General features: G+C 35.6%; 1 protein-coding gene across 4 annotated transcripts in view; it reads right to left on the bottom strand.

Annotated features, from left to right (window-relative positions):
• Window positions 1–17,462, bottom strand: part of CRISPLD1 (cysteine rich secretory protein LCCL domain containing 1) — a 46,837-nt gene that overhangs the window by 8,818 nt on the left and 20,557 nt on the right. For 3 of the 4 annotated variants that reach the window (XM_052787673.1, XM_052787674.1, XM_052787676.1), the window contains 11 exons: window positions 15,765–15,883; window positions 15,501–15,633; window positions 13,864–13,979; window positions 12,863–12,963; window positions 11,557–11,736; window positions 11,404–11,464; window positions 11,212–11,278; window positions 10,425–10,555; window positions 7,178–7,221; window positions 7,012–7,084; window positions 4,172–4,247 (listed from right to left, as the gene is read on the bottom strand). In XM_052787673.1, coding sequence (XP_052643633.1) covers window positions 4,172–4,247; window positions 7,012–7,084; window positions 7,178–7,221; window positions 10,425–10,555; window positions 11,212–11,278; window positions 11,404–11,464; window positions 11,557–11,736; window positions 12,863–12,963; window positions 13,864–13,979; window positions 15,501–15,633; window positions 15,765–15,883 — 1,101 coding nt within the window. Of the gene's footprint in view, window positions 1–2,476; window positions 2,923–4,171; window positions 4,248–7,011; window positions 7,085–7,177; window positions 7,222–10,424; window positions 10,556–11,211; window positions 11,279–11,403; window positions 11,465–11,556; window positions 11,737–12,862; window positions 12,964–13,863; window positions 13,980–15,500; window positions 15,634–15,764; window positions 15,884–17,462 lie in introns of those variants that run through there. The other variant, XM_052787675.1, reaches the window with a different exon arrangement.

Below are 17,462 nucleotides of genomic sequence, written 5' to 3'. Positions count from 1 at the left end.
ACTGGCTTGGCAATCTTCATCTAAATGGAATCAGATTTCAGTTCTGATGCCATAATATTTCCTATACTTAATAATATTATGTCATCCTGATCACACTTCCTTGAATTGTTAAGGTGAACCTCCTGTTAATTTAAGCAGAACAGGATTTCACACTTAGGTCTATCATAAATTTTCAGCATATAATTGATATTTTACATTAGCAGCCTTATGCCAGGTTCTGGAAGTCTTCATCAGAGATTTGGGGTTGTTTCTTTAATTTTGGTGAACTCACTCCAAAGGATATATAAGGCAGCATTTTTAAGTTAACATAAACATTTCATACAGCATTATATGACCATGCTTTATTGCTGTGCTGTGAACCCTCTGAAATTTGTTAGTATTTAACAGGTCATAGAATCTGAATACCAAGCTGCTTAATTATTTTCCTTCTTCAGCTACTCAGCAAAATACCAAATATCTACCACAGCATAGCAGTACTCTGCAAAGGCATTTTAACCACATTGATCTCTCCCTCACCATCACAGGACTACAGAACTATTCAATAGCTTTTTGACATCATATTGTTTATATTTTATCACAGCAGAGAATCATGAATACTTTTGCACAAGTATTAGGGAAATATTTCCATATATGGTTACTGAACCAAAACTTAATATGGCCAGAGTCCTCAGATGGTATGAAATTACACAACTCCATCAAATTATTTAGATAAAAGACCTTTGTTGATCTCTAGCCCCCAAAAGGAGGCTCAATTTTTTGTAGAATTGCTCAGTCAACACCCATAATGTAGTCACTACTGGTAAGAGATTGTCTTTGAGAAAATGTTGCCTACTGTGAAAACAGGATAAATATAAACCTTAATCTCTTTAGAAATTCTTACAAGGCAACTGGAACATGGTTAAGAACTTCTACCATATACACATCTTAGGTGTGTCCATTAAAATACAATTTTACCAAAAAAATCTGCAAGTGAAAGAATTTTCAACTGAACTATTGTAGCCTCTCCTTCCCTCTATGAAAATGTTTGTTATTTTGGTACCTTGATAATCCAGGGACTAACAGCAACAACAAAGGACAATCTCTGTACAGGCAGGTGCTGCAAGATAGTCTCCAACAGAGTTCAGACAATCACATTGGGCCTGATTCAGTTCTTGGGAAGGTTTTTATTTTATTTCATAAATGAGGTCATATTGAAAAGTGCTTTAAAAATACAGATATTGTTAAAATGCTTGTCAACATGACACGATTCTGAAATTACAGAAATAAGACTCAAAAAGTTTTAGACAAAATGGATTAACCAAAGTTGAAAGGTGGAACCACCTCTTCAGCACAAGATAGGAGGAAACTTTCTTTTTTTCCTGGTCTCCCAACAAGACAAAGCATTGCCACATGGAAACTCTTAGTGGGGCCAGCAGGGACACAAAGCACAAAGGTGGCGATGTGTTTGGGCCATAGGAAGAATGAGCAATTTGTACTTCTTTCTGCTGAGAATGACACGTACTAGAGTTCTTATTCATACCATAAAAGCTCTATTCAGAAAAGACAGTAATTGTACCATAAGCTCAGAATAAGAGATACTTTATCTCTTGCAATCTACCTCCAGACAAGTGAAACAAAAGGAGATCAACTAAAAAATAGAAGGTAGAGAGCACAGATGGATGGGTATTATGTGAAAACTCCCCACAAACATAAGTTTATAGATGCTGGCTATATGAACCATGGCTGTGATTTATCTGCCACAGATAAAGAGACAATAGCTAGCAGACTGGAAGAATGGAGGAAGAAATAATGGGGGGTTTGTTTCAATCAAGTTAGGGACAGTCATTGCAATATCAAAGGAAAAAAAGAATGAGAAGAAAAAAGGCTAAAAATTCTATGGGGTACTACTGATAAACCAGAGAACAACTCTTCTCAGGAACAGGGAGGAAAAGAAGTCACTGCAAAATAGGAAATTACTTTAAGAACAAATGTCTGATCAGACCAAAGCCAGAAAAGGAATGGTTTAACTAGATTATGCTCATGAATACTACAAAAATGGTTTTGTAAACATAACTTTTTGCATTAGTCACATCAATTAATGTTATTTGCTTTTTTTTCTTAATATCTCTGAAAAATATTCTTCCTTTACTGAATGCAAGTGCTCTAAGCAGTAGTGCAAATAAATAGTCATGTGCATATATGCATACATCCATATACATATATATGCATTTTTGAAACAAAAGAATTTGCAGGAATGTCACAGAAACCCCATCTGTTTTGTGGAATCAGCCAAGTAGATCATGGACTGCAATTTCAAATACATTTGCTATGACAATTGGGCAAATAAATTCTCTATATCAATGAACAAATCTGTGAATACATGAAAAACTGCAAAAGAAGACACACTTATTAAATAGATCATTCTCTATAAATACTTTACCTGAAACTAGTTAAGTAATATAATGCACAAAATACTCAATCATATTATTTAGTGAAAATTTCAATAAAAAGTATCTGAGTTTTAAAATAATTTAAATGTCAGCAACAAAGGAACATTGTAGAAAATCACATAATGCTGATACCATCGATGGGAACATCTGTACAAATATAGGTAGGACACATCTGTCTACACCTGAGCTAGATGCCCTAGGACCCTTCTGTAGGAAATGGAGAGGAATAGACATCTCTATTAGGCAATTAATCTCATACTGAGGTAGACGCTCTGAAAAGGTCAAATGAATTCTGCTCTGCAGATGCCTATTTATCTCCTTTACCACTATACTGTATGTACTGCAAACTACTGTAAACATAACCTAGAATAGCACCTTCAGTGTAGATATCTACCCTGACAGCATCTGAAGTTCATAAGAAGACTCCCATCCCTGGTTTCTTACCTGTATTTATGTCCTTTTTTTCCTAAAAGCAATATGGCTGCACACATTTCTATACAATGGAGATGAATAATGAGATAGTACATCTAAAATAATTTTAAGGCATAACCCTATAATACTAATTAAAGTCATCTGGGACTTCTCCAACCAAAGCAAATACATATTCTGAGATGTTCTCCTGTGTAAGTTAAACAGAAATGGGTCTTCTTTCTCCTACAACAAAGTATTTTCTAACTCACTGGGAAACTTTGGCTGTAGCCTTTGATTGCAACCACAGAACTGAAAGAAAATCTTCTTCCACACAATGGACTTTCATTGAATCTATTTTCACTGCCCCTCTTACACACATTAAGGACCCAGTTCCGCACGCACAAATCAATTATCTTCCTGAACTGGAAGTACTCCTCACACATGTAACATGATTTACGGACAAGAGTGTTTTCAGGACAAGTTACTCAGGTAATCTAATGGAATGATCAAGAAATATTTGCATAATATTTTCACACCTTTCAAAGCGCTGGAAAGTAGTGAAAATCATCATCTGACCCAGCTGGTTGCCATACTATTCCTTATGACAGCTAAAAGACAGTTAAAACATACAGTTTACTGGCAAAAATGTGAACTGCTCTCTCTGCCACTACATCCTGCCTTGTCCATACAGAGATGACAAAGGAGGGGCATAAAAAAGAACTCTTTTTTCGTTCTTTCTCCCCACTTCAGAACTAAACATGATGTAGAAAAGACAGGGAAAAAAAGTTGACTAGGAAACAGAACAACAACCAGAAAAAAATACAGTATTTGTCTGTTAAAATAATGTGACAATGTGAGATACTTTACACAAATATATCAAAATCCTGCTGCAAATATTTAGCTATCTACACAGATAAGAAATATCCAAAATAATGAGACTCTGGACATTTATTTTCAGAATAATTTTTTTTGGTTAGTTTAATCTCACAGAAGTTACGGTTGCATCAGGGTCTAAAGAGCAAGGATTTAAATGAGTATACACTGCCAATACTGAACAAATCAGTGGGAATTCTGATAAAAAATTGAAAATATGGGTCCAGAGACTACTGAAGTCTACACTGAGTTTTCAAAAAACTTTCCGTATCTTCAGCAGCTGAGTACTACTAACTTAAATGGGAGCCTCTGAAAAAGAACATTTGAAAAGACTGTGTAAAAAATCAGCATATGGAGGAAAACTGGATATCTATATTATTTCTTATTATCTTTACATTAAAGCTTTTCATAGGATTTTATATTTCATTATATAATGTAATGTAAATCACTATACTTACATCAGAGTAAATTCGTGTTCCAATTACACGAGCATAGTGTGGATTTGCCTGCATACAGTTGCGAGGACAATACACTCTGAAATATCAAAAATAAACCACACACAGTTAGAAAGAATGGTATCAGAGTATTACTATATCATATTCAACATCAGCATTATTGAGTATAAATCAATCTGATGATGCATAAATATGGGTCCATACCAATACTAAAAGGCTGTCAGTTTTTGAGGCTTTAACAATACGGGTGAAAACATTGCTGATGTAAGTTGTGGTTCATAATGAAGTGCTTGAAAACATACTTCAACAGGTCTGGTCTTCTTCCCTTTGGATAAGCAGATGGTGTTCTTGTTCAACATATGTGAGGCCAGTAGAAAAGCCAGTGAGAAGAGAGACTGTTCACTCTTATATTATTATCTGTTTCTACAGAATCCTGTACAAACTGCACAGTTGAATACCTTCTCAGGAGAAGCAGATCAGAATGAGGACCTGCTATGGTGCTGATGACTTGGTGATGCAAGCCAATTTAGCAAATTCGAATGAGGGTGAGCACTTGGCATCTGTGACTAAAATGAAAAACTTTGGAAAGTAATGCGATTCCTAGATGATTCTAGGAGATCAGAAAGCTACTGAAACAAAGACTGTCTTTATTCAATTGCATTTTGTTAACCTTTGAGAAAAACTTTATGTGATTCATGCCTGCTATAGCTCCAAAATGCACAGGAAAACCATGTGGGAAGCTAACAGTTGTACAGAAGGTGTCAAGCATCTTATTTGGTGTCGTGGTTTAACCCCAGCCAGCAACTAAGCACCACGCAGCCACTCACTCACTCCCCTCCACCCAGTGGGATGGGGGAGAGAATTGGAAGGAAAAAGGTAAAACTCATGGGTTGAGATAAGAACAGTTTAATAGAACAGAAAGGAAGAAACTAATAATGATAATAACAACAATAATAAAATGACAACAATAATAAAAGGATTGGAATATACAAAACAAGTGATGCACACACTCATTGACTGATGCCCAGTCAGCTCCCGAGCAGCGATCCCCCCAGGCCAACTCCCCCCAGTTTATATACTAGACATGACATCACATGGTATGGAATACCCCTTTGGCCATTTTGGGTCAGCTGCCCTGGCTGTGTCCCCTCCCAACTCCTTGTGCCCCTCCAGCCTTCTTGCTGGCTGGGCATGAGAAGCTGAAAAATCCTTGACTTTAGACTAAACACTGCTTAGCAACCACTGAAAACATCAGTGTGTTATCAACATTCTTCGCATACTGAACCCAAAACATAACACTATACCAGCTACTAGGAAGAAAATTAACTCTATCCCAGCCAAAACCAGGACATTTGGTAATTGCAATATGCTACAAGGAGGAGGTGTCAGTCAGCTCAAGGTCTATTCTGTGCTGTTTTATTTAAAAAATGGGTCATGCACTAATGGCTTTGGAGCCACCCTACATGGGGCAGCCCTGGGCAAGTGTTCTTCTCGGGGATGCTATCCACGCTCCAATCAATATTCGGCATGTCACACCACTTGGGCATACTACAGTCTTACCAGATAGGTAATTCAAACAGGCTGATGCAGCTAGGAAAGAGACTTTTGTCTGAAGGAAGCAAGATGTGAAAGCAGCCTTTTGAAGACCTGCTGATTTACGATTAGGGCATGAGAGGGGAAAAATGAGGTTGTGCAAACAATGCCATAGCTGATTACTGCTTGTAACTTCTGAGACTACATTTTCAGAATTAAATTAAGAGCATGTGCAGAATCTTGAATGAATCACTGCTGTTGTGAAGTTCCTTAAGTTGATACATCACAATTAATCAGTCATTTTTAACCTTGTTTTTATTTTTAAATTTTCTTAAAGACAGAACCTATTTTTCTCTTAATGGAGCTAGTTTTAGTTTTTAATAATAAAGAAAAAAAGAAAAAGATAGAAGTATGAGATTGTACCCATCCATTCCTGCATTCCACTCCTTCGCTTAGTTCTCCACATCTTCCAGCTAGAAATCCAGGAGTCATAGCCAAACACCAAACAAGTCCACGGACCCAAGTGCTACATGAAGGGATGTTTTCCTAGCAGCTCTGGCTTTGTACTTGCTTCCTGTATTGGCTGTAGGATTGCTATGAAAGTAATCCTGTGGATATCTCCAGCTTAGCTTGCGGTAAATCATGCTACAGTGTATTTACCTTTGACTCATCTATGGTTTTAAAAACTGTTACTGATTTCCTTCCTCAAAATATTGTGGCACAGGCTCCTTTCAAAGAGTTAAAATATAGGCTTCAAAGAAATGGCACATATATTTAAAGCTGTTAACTGACCTGCAGACCACACCTTACCTTAACCATATACATTTCAAATTTTTTGCAAACATATTTGCTCACTCTATCCTCCAGAACTCCCAAACAAGTTGATAACTTCTATGATAAATGTCTGTATCATATCCTTTTATTGTATCTGTTTTACAGGCAAACAAACTGAAATAAAGTGTATTTTGCCCAAGGTGCATAAATGTAATAGTGGACAATGAAAAATAAAAACACATTTTTCTTCGCAGTCTTTAGTCTAACCAACTATGATTTCACTAAGATTTACCAAGGGACCAAAGAAAGATCTTTATGGGCAAAAGAAAGTAAGAATCTCCTAGTGAAAAAGCCTGTAGATCATCTTTACCTAACTGGCCTTCTACTTTGACCAAAGACTAAAATATCAGTAAAACATTTCTGGCTTCACTTTTACAGCTACTGCTGTCACCTTTATCAATGACAACTATAGATAATTAGTAACTGACAGAAAATGTTGGCAGCACTTTAAATTAATAAAACTCAAAGAATTTTACCTTGGACAGTGTGAGGCTGGTTTTTGAAATGGGCACAGTTGTTCCACTGTTGTTTCACAGGTGACAGCTTGAACTGAAGAAAGTAAACCAGAAACAAATAAATATGTGCTATTTAGAAAAAATGTAACTCAAAGTAGTACTGAGTTTACAAGAAATAAGTGCTAACCTGTTACTTTAGAGACAGTGAAGGAGTTAGCAGACTGGTATTTTCTGAAAAAGAAACAACAGAAATAGTCAGTAAATAATCTCAGTGATTTCTTTCAGCTAGAAGAATTTTTATTAGAGAATCTAGAAATAAACTCAAGACATTGTCCCCAGTCAATTTTTACTCACATCACCCCCTCTCCCCAGTTGTGAATCTATTTATTGCAATGACAGATTTACTTTGTACTCCCAGTCAATCTGTTTCAAAACCAGGAATGCAGGTTAAACTCCTTCAGTAATTTAATTGCTGAGAAAATAAGTGTGCTAGGAACAAATTCTGCAATCTGTTTGTCCCTCAAAATCTGTGGTTGCTCAGAAGCATCCATCTACCAGAAGAGATCATTCACTTCCCCCTAAAGGTTCATTCCTACAAACAGCTCCAACACTGAAGAGTTTCTCCTGGTAGCCTTTTTGAAAAATTTCATTAAATTTTACTTTTGGATCTTATGTCTATGTTCAATTATCAGCAGTATCCTAAAAACCCAGTATAACACGTAACAGTCTGTTTTTCTCAGTAATTATATGGTACCCAGATGTATCTATTTCCTGTTGTTTATATAAAGTCAGGTATATATATTCTGTTGTTAGATTACAATTGATGAACACTTCTATTTTAATCCTCTTTATCTCCTATTTTCCTCCTCTTTATTCCTCTTTTAACTCATTGGCTATGCCTCTGATTCTAATATTTTTCATCTGTAACAAAGAACCTGATGATGCTTTTGGCACCCATAAAATTATTTATTATTTAAAAAAATACCAAGGAAATTATTCCCTATTCACCTTTGGGGCAAATTACTCTGTGTGCTCCACAGCACTGCAGTTTGTATTCAGAAACTGTTTGCTTGCGTTGGTTTATTTAGCTGTACGGCCCACCAATTTCATATTTGCTCATTTATTGGATTCCAATGAGTTAGCTCATACTTCTGTTGCCCTAGCATTGTCCAACACTGATGTGGGAATAGTTCACTGTATTCTACTGTGGATTAGCTTATTGAGATATTGTTAAAAATGGTATCCTACACTGTGAAAATGCAACAGTTGAAAAAACATCTGTATTAGCAATCCTGATTATAAATCAAAGGAGCTGAAGATTAGGAAGTTTGCTGTATGTTGCACTGACATTCCTTTTTCTGTCTTTCTGGTTTGCAATATGCACTTGAGGTGAGATCCACTTCATTTCTTCTATTCATTGACTAGATACATAGTTTATGCAAGGCTCCATCTAGAGACACTGGTGAGAGTCAGGTAGCGGCAAGGTATCCCCAGCCTTATTGATGGGCCTTTTGAAGGCTGAACTTTGGTAAATTGTATTTATTTATCCCAAAGACTTTGATTTATAGGCTGACTTATGAAGCTCATGCCTGATCACAATATGTTGTAAATTCACTCTAAAAGGTGATGTCCTAAATACTATAGGACATCAATAAAGAATTATGCCATCTGTGCGCAAACATGGCGGCAGGAGTTTCCTGAAATATACTTGTAGATAGGAAGGTATAGATTTGGTCCTTTAACAGTCTTTTATTTATAAGGCATCTAATTTTTTTTACAACACCTGAATCACAGAACCAAAACCAAAATGGCTATTACTGTTCAGCAATGATACAATCATCCATGCCCATAGCAAACAAAACCCAGTGTCAAAACCTCACTCTGAGTTCTGATTCTCAGAGGATAGGTGCTAAACACGCTCTGTAAACTGGACACTCATACAATTTTGTCTCATACAGGACAGAAACACAGAGATTTCAAGTCATGGGAAATAAGTTCCTTCTAGTTTGAAGATTTTCTACAGTTTACTACATTTGCAAGAAAGCTGGCTTCTAATATGTTAGTATTGATATAATCAAGATTTACTTCCTTCTTTGTCTGAGAGCATTTAAAAAAGAGATTTTTTTCTGTATCTTCATTTTTAGGTAGGGTAACTTAAACCACAGTCAGATCATCGGATGATCCAAAGAAACAGACTGATATCAATGCTTTAAGTGCTACCCAGGTAGCCCTAATTATAGACCACTGAATTTAGTCTACCTGGTCAATGTTTCTGTCTATCCTGGATTAGGTAAATCTGTTGAAAAGAGAAATTATGACAGGTGTCATAGCACATGGCATTCGTTTGCACAGCACAGAGTGAGAGCACAGCCTCTAAGGATTACTCATTTCCTTACCCTTGGGTTCACACCTGAGCCAAATATATCACTCAGCAAAATTCTGTTTTCTTTCAGGTTGATATTACTCCTACATTAACTATTACACACATGCTACTATTACATATACTAACTATAGACAGAAATAAGGACAGCAGTGTACAGCTCTACAGAATACATTATGATATAGTGAAGTGTAATTTGCAAATACTAATATCTTAAGATTCAAACATACTAATATTGATGTTGTCCTATCATTGGATAATTACATATGGAAACAGACAAGTATTCTCCACTTCTATGCACTGTTTTTCTGCTTTTTCTTTTAGCATGTCAACAAGTATTTGGATCTGTTTTCATATATCAGCCTTGGGGCAAGCACCTGAACAGTGTAGTACACCTCCAAATGAAGCTTCCACAGTATGCAGTATTATTCCATCACTGGCCAATGCAGAAATTTTGCAAAATATTGGTGCAAAATATCGTATGTAAATTGTGGAATTGTGCTGAAACTATCAAACATATAGGAAGAGGTGTAATTTCTACTCGATTCATACAGTTCATATGCACAGTACAAGATGGTCATTTCCAAACACAAACTTGTAAGATTATTGCCTTGTTAGCTGTCATAGATTGCTGTGTCCATGGTCCAACCCTGGAAATATTACCAGCTTTGTCCAAAACATGTAAAACAAGCTACTTCAGTGCCAGTATGTACTAGTTTTCTACAATAAATATATACACATACAAATGAATTAATTGAATATTCCAAATATTGAGATTATTTAACTACAAATTCTAACTTACTGCCCAGGTGATTTTGTAAATTATTTCACCTTCTTTTGCATCATTATTGCATCACTTCTGTCCACCATTAAACACTGGCTAAAGTTTCAGAATGGATACAATACCTGTATATCCACATGCCTTTTTATAGCATTTTCATATTCTTTATGATAAAAAGTATGAACAAAATGTTATTACTGTGACATATTTTGTATGAAATAAAAAGAAACGGGTGAAAACATTTCCATACAATTTAATTTTAAGAAAACTTACCCAACTGACTGAATGCCATTTCTGTAAGACTTGATAAAGTAATTTTTCCTTCCTTGCCTAGTGACGTCAACCCAACCACCTTCATTGTCTAGGATGCCATAATGTATGGCAGCTTTACAAATACTGGATTGCTGAAAAACAGAGTAGGAAAAGCAGTTCCATGTCAGACAAAACCACTATTTTACATTGTAATTTATTTGCGAAAAAAACCCCAGGTTTTAATTACAATGTGTCATTAAAAACTTGGTAGATAGATAGTCTATTAAGTTTGATGTGGTCTACGTAGGTATTATTTCAAATGAAGAAAACACCACTTTGCCTTACTCAGAGATAAACTATACCCATTTACAGTATACTTGTTTACAGTAGCTATTATTTCCTATACTGTTTTTCAGTTCTACAGAGTAAATTATGTATTTTCAGTTAGCATTAAGCTTACACAAGTAGGCCTATCTTACTGAAACAATTTATATGACTGTACCCACCAAGTGCTATATTTCTCCTTAAGTCTCACCTTCACATGTTTACATGCAAGTATGTGGACATAAAAATTCTACTTCTGTGCATGTATAAGAAGCATGAAGTACATTCGGACAGTACATGCAGAATAGCAGATGCAAACTTAGATCATCTGATGCTCTCTTAAACATTTGGTGTAGGCTTTTATTTTTGGTGAATATTGACTTCTTCAAAATCCATTTTTAATATTATTTTAACTAGTATTCCAATAGAAAAGACATTTCATTAAACATTCTACTGGTACAAAATCTAATTTAAAAATATTTACCATTTCATAATGTACACTTCCAATAACTTTGGCTTTGCTATCCAAACAGCCAGCAGGACATTCATACCTAAGAAAATAAAATACAACTTGGTCTTGAATCCTGGGACTACAAAAAGGGAAAATATTCCAGCTCACATACAAATATAGCCTTTTAGAATAATCTCAGAATGACAACTGTAAAATTTACCATACCTATTGCAAGTTGTTCCTTTGCACTGATCTCTTAGCCTTACTTCACATGAAACAATCTGAGCTAAAACAAGCAAAAAGCAATTTCACTGCAATGAATTTGATATTATATAATTCAAATTTGTTGACCACTTGCAAATCAGGTAAATTGCTTACACATTTGCTGTGTGCTTATCACTTCATTTTTCTCACTGTCATCAGTGCCTGTGGAGCCTGAAGGTGAATGAGTTCTTGGCCGGCTTTGCACCGTTGCATCCTGGGCTTTGGATCGCTGCCGTTCAATCTCATTGGTTTCCTCTTCTGGTTCATGGGGAGAATAAGGCCTTTCTGAATCCTCTGTTTCAGAAAACGGGCAAAAAAAAAATCTCTCAGGAAAAAAAAAACAGTGTTTGTGGAATATAAATCCTTTACCATGTTTTGGTAACATGGCTTTGTTCTCATAAAATGGTGTATGAATACAAGCAAGAAACCAAGGAAAACTTTCCACTGCTTCATAAGTTGAAGACCTCAAGATTAATAATACATCTCAAATATGTTTCTGATGCTGATAAAAGGTAGATTTTTCCTAGCACAGGCAGCACAACTAAATGTGTGTGAAAATGCTCTTAACACTCCTGTTTTAGTATCTTTATGCTATCAGAAAACCAATAGAACAAAGATGATATTTCTATTATACATTGGAATAGTTTCACCAAGTTCATAAGTGACTTGTAACTAAAGAAGTTGATTTCATAAAAACATACACCTGAAAATGAGGTCCTTCTATTCATACATAATGAAAATAATTTTGAAATACTCATCACTGAATCTACATTTCTTACTTAAGCAAGAACCATAAGGAAGATATTTGGGCACACTTGTGCAGCTTTTAGGGTCCATGAGAAATTTCAGAAGTTATCAACAAAAATTGCTAAATTACTTGTACACAGAGTAAAACAAAAAGAAATAGCAGCTTCATAACATGCTGTGTTTCAATGCTAAAAAATATGAATAGCATTATGAAAATTGTAAGAAGTTAATAATCATCCCAGCTGATATTTTGTTTAATTACTAATGTCTACTAGTCTAGTTCTTGATTCTTCTTATAGTAATGCACATGGCTATGTCACTGAGATAACGTTTCCCTATAAGTAAATGACTGCATAGACTTCCACTATAATTACAAAAAGGCATACAAATAGCACCCAGCGACAGCCTACATCTTTGTGTACTAGAAGACCTCAATCGGCACTTAAATCAGCAAGAGTTCAGCACGCTCCACTCCCTCTGGTGAGGCTCGGCCTCACGTACCTTAAGTACATTATCATCTCATTCATCATAGTAAAGTAGGCCCCTACCAGGTTTTTGGGCGCATACATAATATATTCTATTCCACTATGTTAAAGCATAATGAGGAAAGAAAGCAAAAGAAAGGTTACATGTCTCTTCCCATTTATAGTTGTACTGTTGAAATAGTACATACCTCTGTAACAAAGATTTTCTCTGCAACCTCCTCCAAAACTAGGGGGACATGCAGAACAAGGGCGGCCAGGTTTATAAGGAGCATGACCCCACCAGTTACCCCTTTACACGAAAAAAAAAAAAAAATAGCAAAACATGCCTTAATAAATTAACATATGAACATTAAACAGCATTTAATATGTGGACAAATAAATGATGAAAAACATCAGACACTTAGAACAATAACATTGTTTTGATATTCCCAAGTAACAAGTGATAGGATGAGAGGAAATGGCCTCAAGTGGCACCAAAGGAGGTTTCGATTGGATATCAGGAAAAATTTCTTCACCGAAAGGATTATCAAGCACTGGAACAGGCTGCCCAGGGAAGTGGTGGAGTCACCATCCCTGGAGGTATTTAAAAGATGTGTAGGTGTGGCGCTCAGGGACATGGCTTAGTGGTGGACTTGGCAGTGTTAGGTTAAAGATTGGACTTGATGATCTTAAAGGTCTTTTCCAACCTAAATGATTCTATGATTCTATGATTCTATACCAAATGCACAGGAAGTAACTGAAAAGTCCATGAAAAAAAACCTGAAGTACTGCCGTAAGCTGCTGTAAGATCTTTTCAGATTGGCATAGCACCATAAGACTAAATTCCTCAATTACACGAGAACAGGATCCGCTCTCCTAAATAGAATATCCTATAGAATTTGATCTTAACCATGGGCTTCATATTACACATTCCTTAAAGTCACAATGGGGAGATACATTTAATTTTCAGACAAATATCACACTACAGCAAAGATCTCTGATGTTGTATGCTAAAACACAGGCCAGAAAACTGAAGCTCTAGAAAATCACAAGAGTATTTGTACAGCCAAACGCTGCCTTGGGAACAATGCTCTACTTTGTAACAGTACAAAAAATAGAAAACCCAGACTGATTTCTTTTCAGATTGTTTCCTGGATTATTATAAATCATCTTGCCCCCTCAAGATATTTTTGGGTGTCAGCCTACTTACTTAGGAGAATAATTGCATACAAGATAGACTGCTTTTGGCCAAATCTGCCCCCAGATGTTCATGTTATGACACAAATTTATTGCACAACCAATTCTGCTACTTGTAGCCCAAACAACCTATGGAAAAGGAAAGAGAAAGACATGTGAAAACCAAAGCTGATTAACATAAAATCAAAACTGTCTCCAAACTTAAACGTATAAAACTCAAATTGCAAAAGTGATGTTACATTCCCCTCTGTTATAAATGGGTTGAAGTGACCTAATTACAATGGCCAAAAGGCCATGCAGTTATATCCTTATTAGAAAGAAAAGCTTTACCTTGATACAAAAGATACGGCTCTTATTTTATGTAAATGGTCTAAGCATATATTTGGAAGTGTAGCAAAATATTTATAAAACATCATCCGAAGAACTGATTCTTGGAACTACAATTAATAGATAATCGTGAGTTAGATGTTAGGTTCCTGTGCCCTGGAGTTCTCAGCACAACCTAAGGACCCAGAAGGGTTTAGATTGGTTAGACTGAGAGAATAGATATTTGTCAGCAGTGAAAGGAGGTAACATAAAGGATAAAACTATTCACAAAAAAACTCATACACCGAAAAGACTCAAGTCATGGATTTTAAATTAAAATGCTTTCCTGTCGCAATCTAAGGTGGCTGTGCTCCTTTATTCATCTGTTGAAACAATCTTCATTGCAGATCTCAAAATGATCTGAACGACAAAGGCTGGAACGTTCAAATTAGACAAATATGACAGGTGTTAAACTTTTATTAATTCAAGATAAGCCAACTGTGTAGTTCCAGCAGGATATAGGAGTTGAAAGAGATAAGTACTGTGAAGAATTAGTACCACAAAGAACTATATATATGTATTGTAGATTTTGCATGTAATGGATAAGTGTAATTACAGGTATTTTTACAGAAATGGTAAATAAGAATATGGAGGTAACTGCGTCTTAAGATTAGATACAATGGGAAATAGTGCTAGTAAACAGAAAAAAATGTTTAAAAATTAATAATTTAGAAGTTTTCTAATATTATATTGAAAATTCTATGGGGATTTTAGTATAATCTGAGGATCATGTATTCCCATTCACTGAAAACATGACTGGTCCCCTCTGGAAAAATTCAGGCTAGTTACACAGAGTTCAGAAGTACCAAATAAATTAGTTCTTATGCAATTTCAAAACCTTGCTGAAGTTAAAGCAACATGTTAAAAACTGTTTTTTAATCTGAGGAATTCACCTCAGAAAACTTTTTTTTTTTTAAATGTGCTGTTTCTTCAGCATATTACAGAAAGGACTACCAGCATACCAGCACAGAGACTAGATTATGCAAAGTGCACTGAGCAGTAACACTCAATTTAATGCTGGCGTTTGTGAGCTTCTTCCTTAGTCCTGTTAAGGAAGTGATATTTATGAGGATGAAATCTAAAGATTCACATGACAACCCTACTCTATGTCACCGATACCTAATGCTTTTAACTATGGAGTCTAATAACAAGCAGCCCCTTTTGTGGTTTAGTGCTATGGTATATACTGCAAGATTAATATGTTCTACGTGTCATACAGCAACCTAACTGGAAGTCTCAACCACTCTTCTCCATAGCTGACAAAAACCAAACCCACCTACATACCTGTGTGTAATGTGTACAAACAGGACCAGAGCATTTGTAAGGACAATATGGGTTGCATTCATGAGGATGGGGATACGTGAAATCTCTCACTTCATCATACCATGCTTGGACATGAAATGTTGGAGGTCTGTACCTATGAAAGCCAGTAGTAGTCTATTAGATCATTCAAAAGTCGCAGCTTCTATCATTCTTCCTTTAAGTAACAAACAAATTTTGTTAGACTTAAATAAAAAATATATAGTATAAAACAGTATCTTAAACTACCTGCCCCAGTGTGCCCCCAAATTCTGTCCAATTGATGGAAGAAGGCTTGCAGGCCCATGCTCCCATAGACAGGTTTCAGCCCACGACTCTGCAGATCTCTCCAGTTCTGTGTCCCATGTCTGAAATTTGAAAGAAAAGAAAGGGACATCTCCTTAGAAATACTTGGTGTGTATCTCATGCTAAAAAAAAAAAAAGAAAAAGGATTGTCCATTTTTAAAGCTTCTGTTACTGGGGCAGAAGACTGAAGAAAAAGTGAGACTTGACAATTCTATGCCCCATTTGTGTTACATAAGAAAGAAAAACGTTTTCACAAGAGAAAAAAAATTTTAATCCCTTCACAGCACTCCCTTTAGAAAGCATGTGCAGCCATGCTGCAGTGAATAAAGCACAAATATGAAACTGAAAGGCTTAGTTCAACTTTCCAAGCTAAATTAAGTGCATTTTCTGTCTTGTGAGATTTCTTTTTAGTAATAGGCACTTTTTTAGCCAAAAGGGTATTATCCAACACACTTTCAACATAAGGCTTTATTTCCTCTAAACCAATAGTTTATCTGAAGTGAAAGCAATTTTCTCTTCCTTTTCTATAATCAGCTCTTTTAAAATAATACACAGTGCAAACACAAAATAAGAAAGCTAGAGTAAGGTTGTCATTCATTGATTTTATGGCTAGGTTGGCAAAAAAGGAAGCATTCATGTTAGTAAGAGGCATGCTTAGGAAAAGTTAAAGAAAAAAATTATGAATTATTGTTTATCACAATTGTTTATCCTTATTTTTTATTCTTTAAGGGACAAGAAAGAATAGGCTTGTAGCTGAAAGGCAAATGCAAGTTTCTTTCTTTCAAAAGCATACTAAAACCCACTCCTCTTGAAAGACATTATACCATACTGTGTATGTATAGTTCTTACTGTGCTAAGCTGGGGTTTGCTCAAAGTGGTCCCCCTTGTGCAAAGTATCCATACCGCTGCTGGACTTTTTAAATCTCCTGATAGTTGCAGAAATAGTTTCCAGATACCTGACTCTCTGATACCAATGCTCAGGTTAGGAAACTGAAATATTTCCAGGAAGAAAACACATCTCTTGATAGAACCTCAATTTTTTCATCATAAGTTCAGACTAAGTTTCATAGAGTGAGACTGTGTTATCTAAATAACAGTAATTCAGTATTTCCAAACCCAAATTCCCATGCAGACATTGGAGATCATGTCTACAAATTTTTGGCACAGATTAAAGGTAAAAAACTCCTTAACACAGCCAAAGAATACACAAACATAACAGACAAATTCCATGTGCTAGAATTTATTTTTCTTTTAATTTTGACATGCAGTTTTCACCTTATTAATTAGATTACTCATTAAAAACAAATATGTTCTTGGTTATGCAAGACCATGATTATGTAAAGACTTTAATATCACTCAGTTTAATCCTAGAATATCTGTTCTTAGTTTTTTTCTTCATAAGTCTCTAATGCATTGCATTCCATTTTGTCTGTTATTATTAATATCATCAGCAAGTAAGAAATTTACAGGGTACATTTTGACTCCCAAAATGCAACATTTATTTTGACAGAATTACTCTAACAGTATAATAATGAAAGAATTAAGCTTTTAGCCCAAATACGGATACAAAACCCACTGACTTTAGGAAACAGTAGGAATTTTCTATTCATCCTACTGGGCCAGTATGTCAATGTCATAAGC

The sequence above is a fragment of the Harpia harpyja genome, chromosome 5 (genome assembly GCF_026419915.1).
Source record: "Harpia harpyja isolate bHarHar1 chromosome 5, bHarHar1 primary haplotype, whole genome shotgun sequence".
NCBI lineage: Eukaryota > Metazoa > Chordata > Aves > Accipitriformes > Accipitridae > Harpia > Harpia harpyja.
Note: the sequence above shows the minus strand (reverse complement) of the source record. Positions and strands in the feature narration are given on the sequence as shown.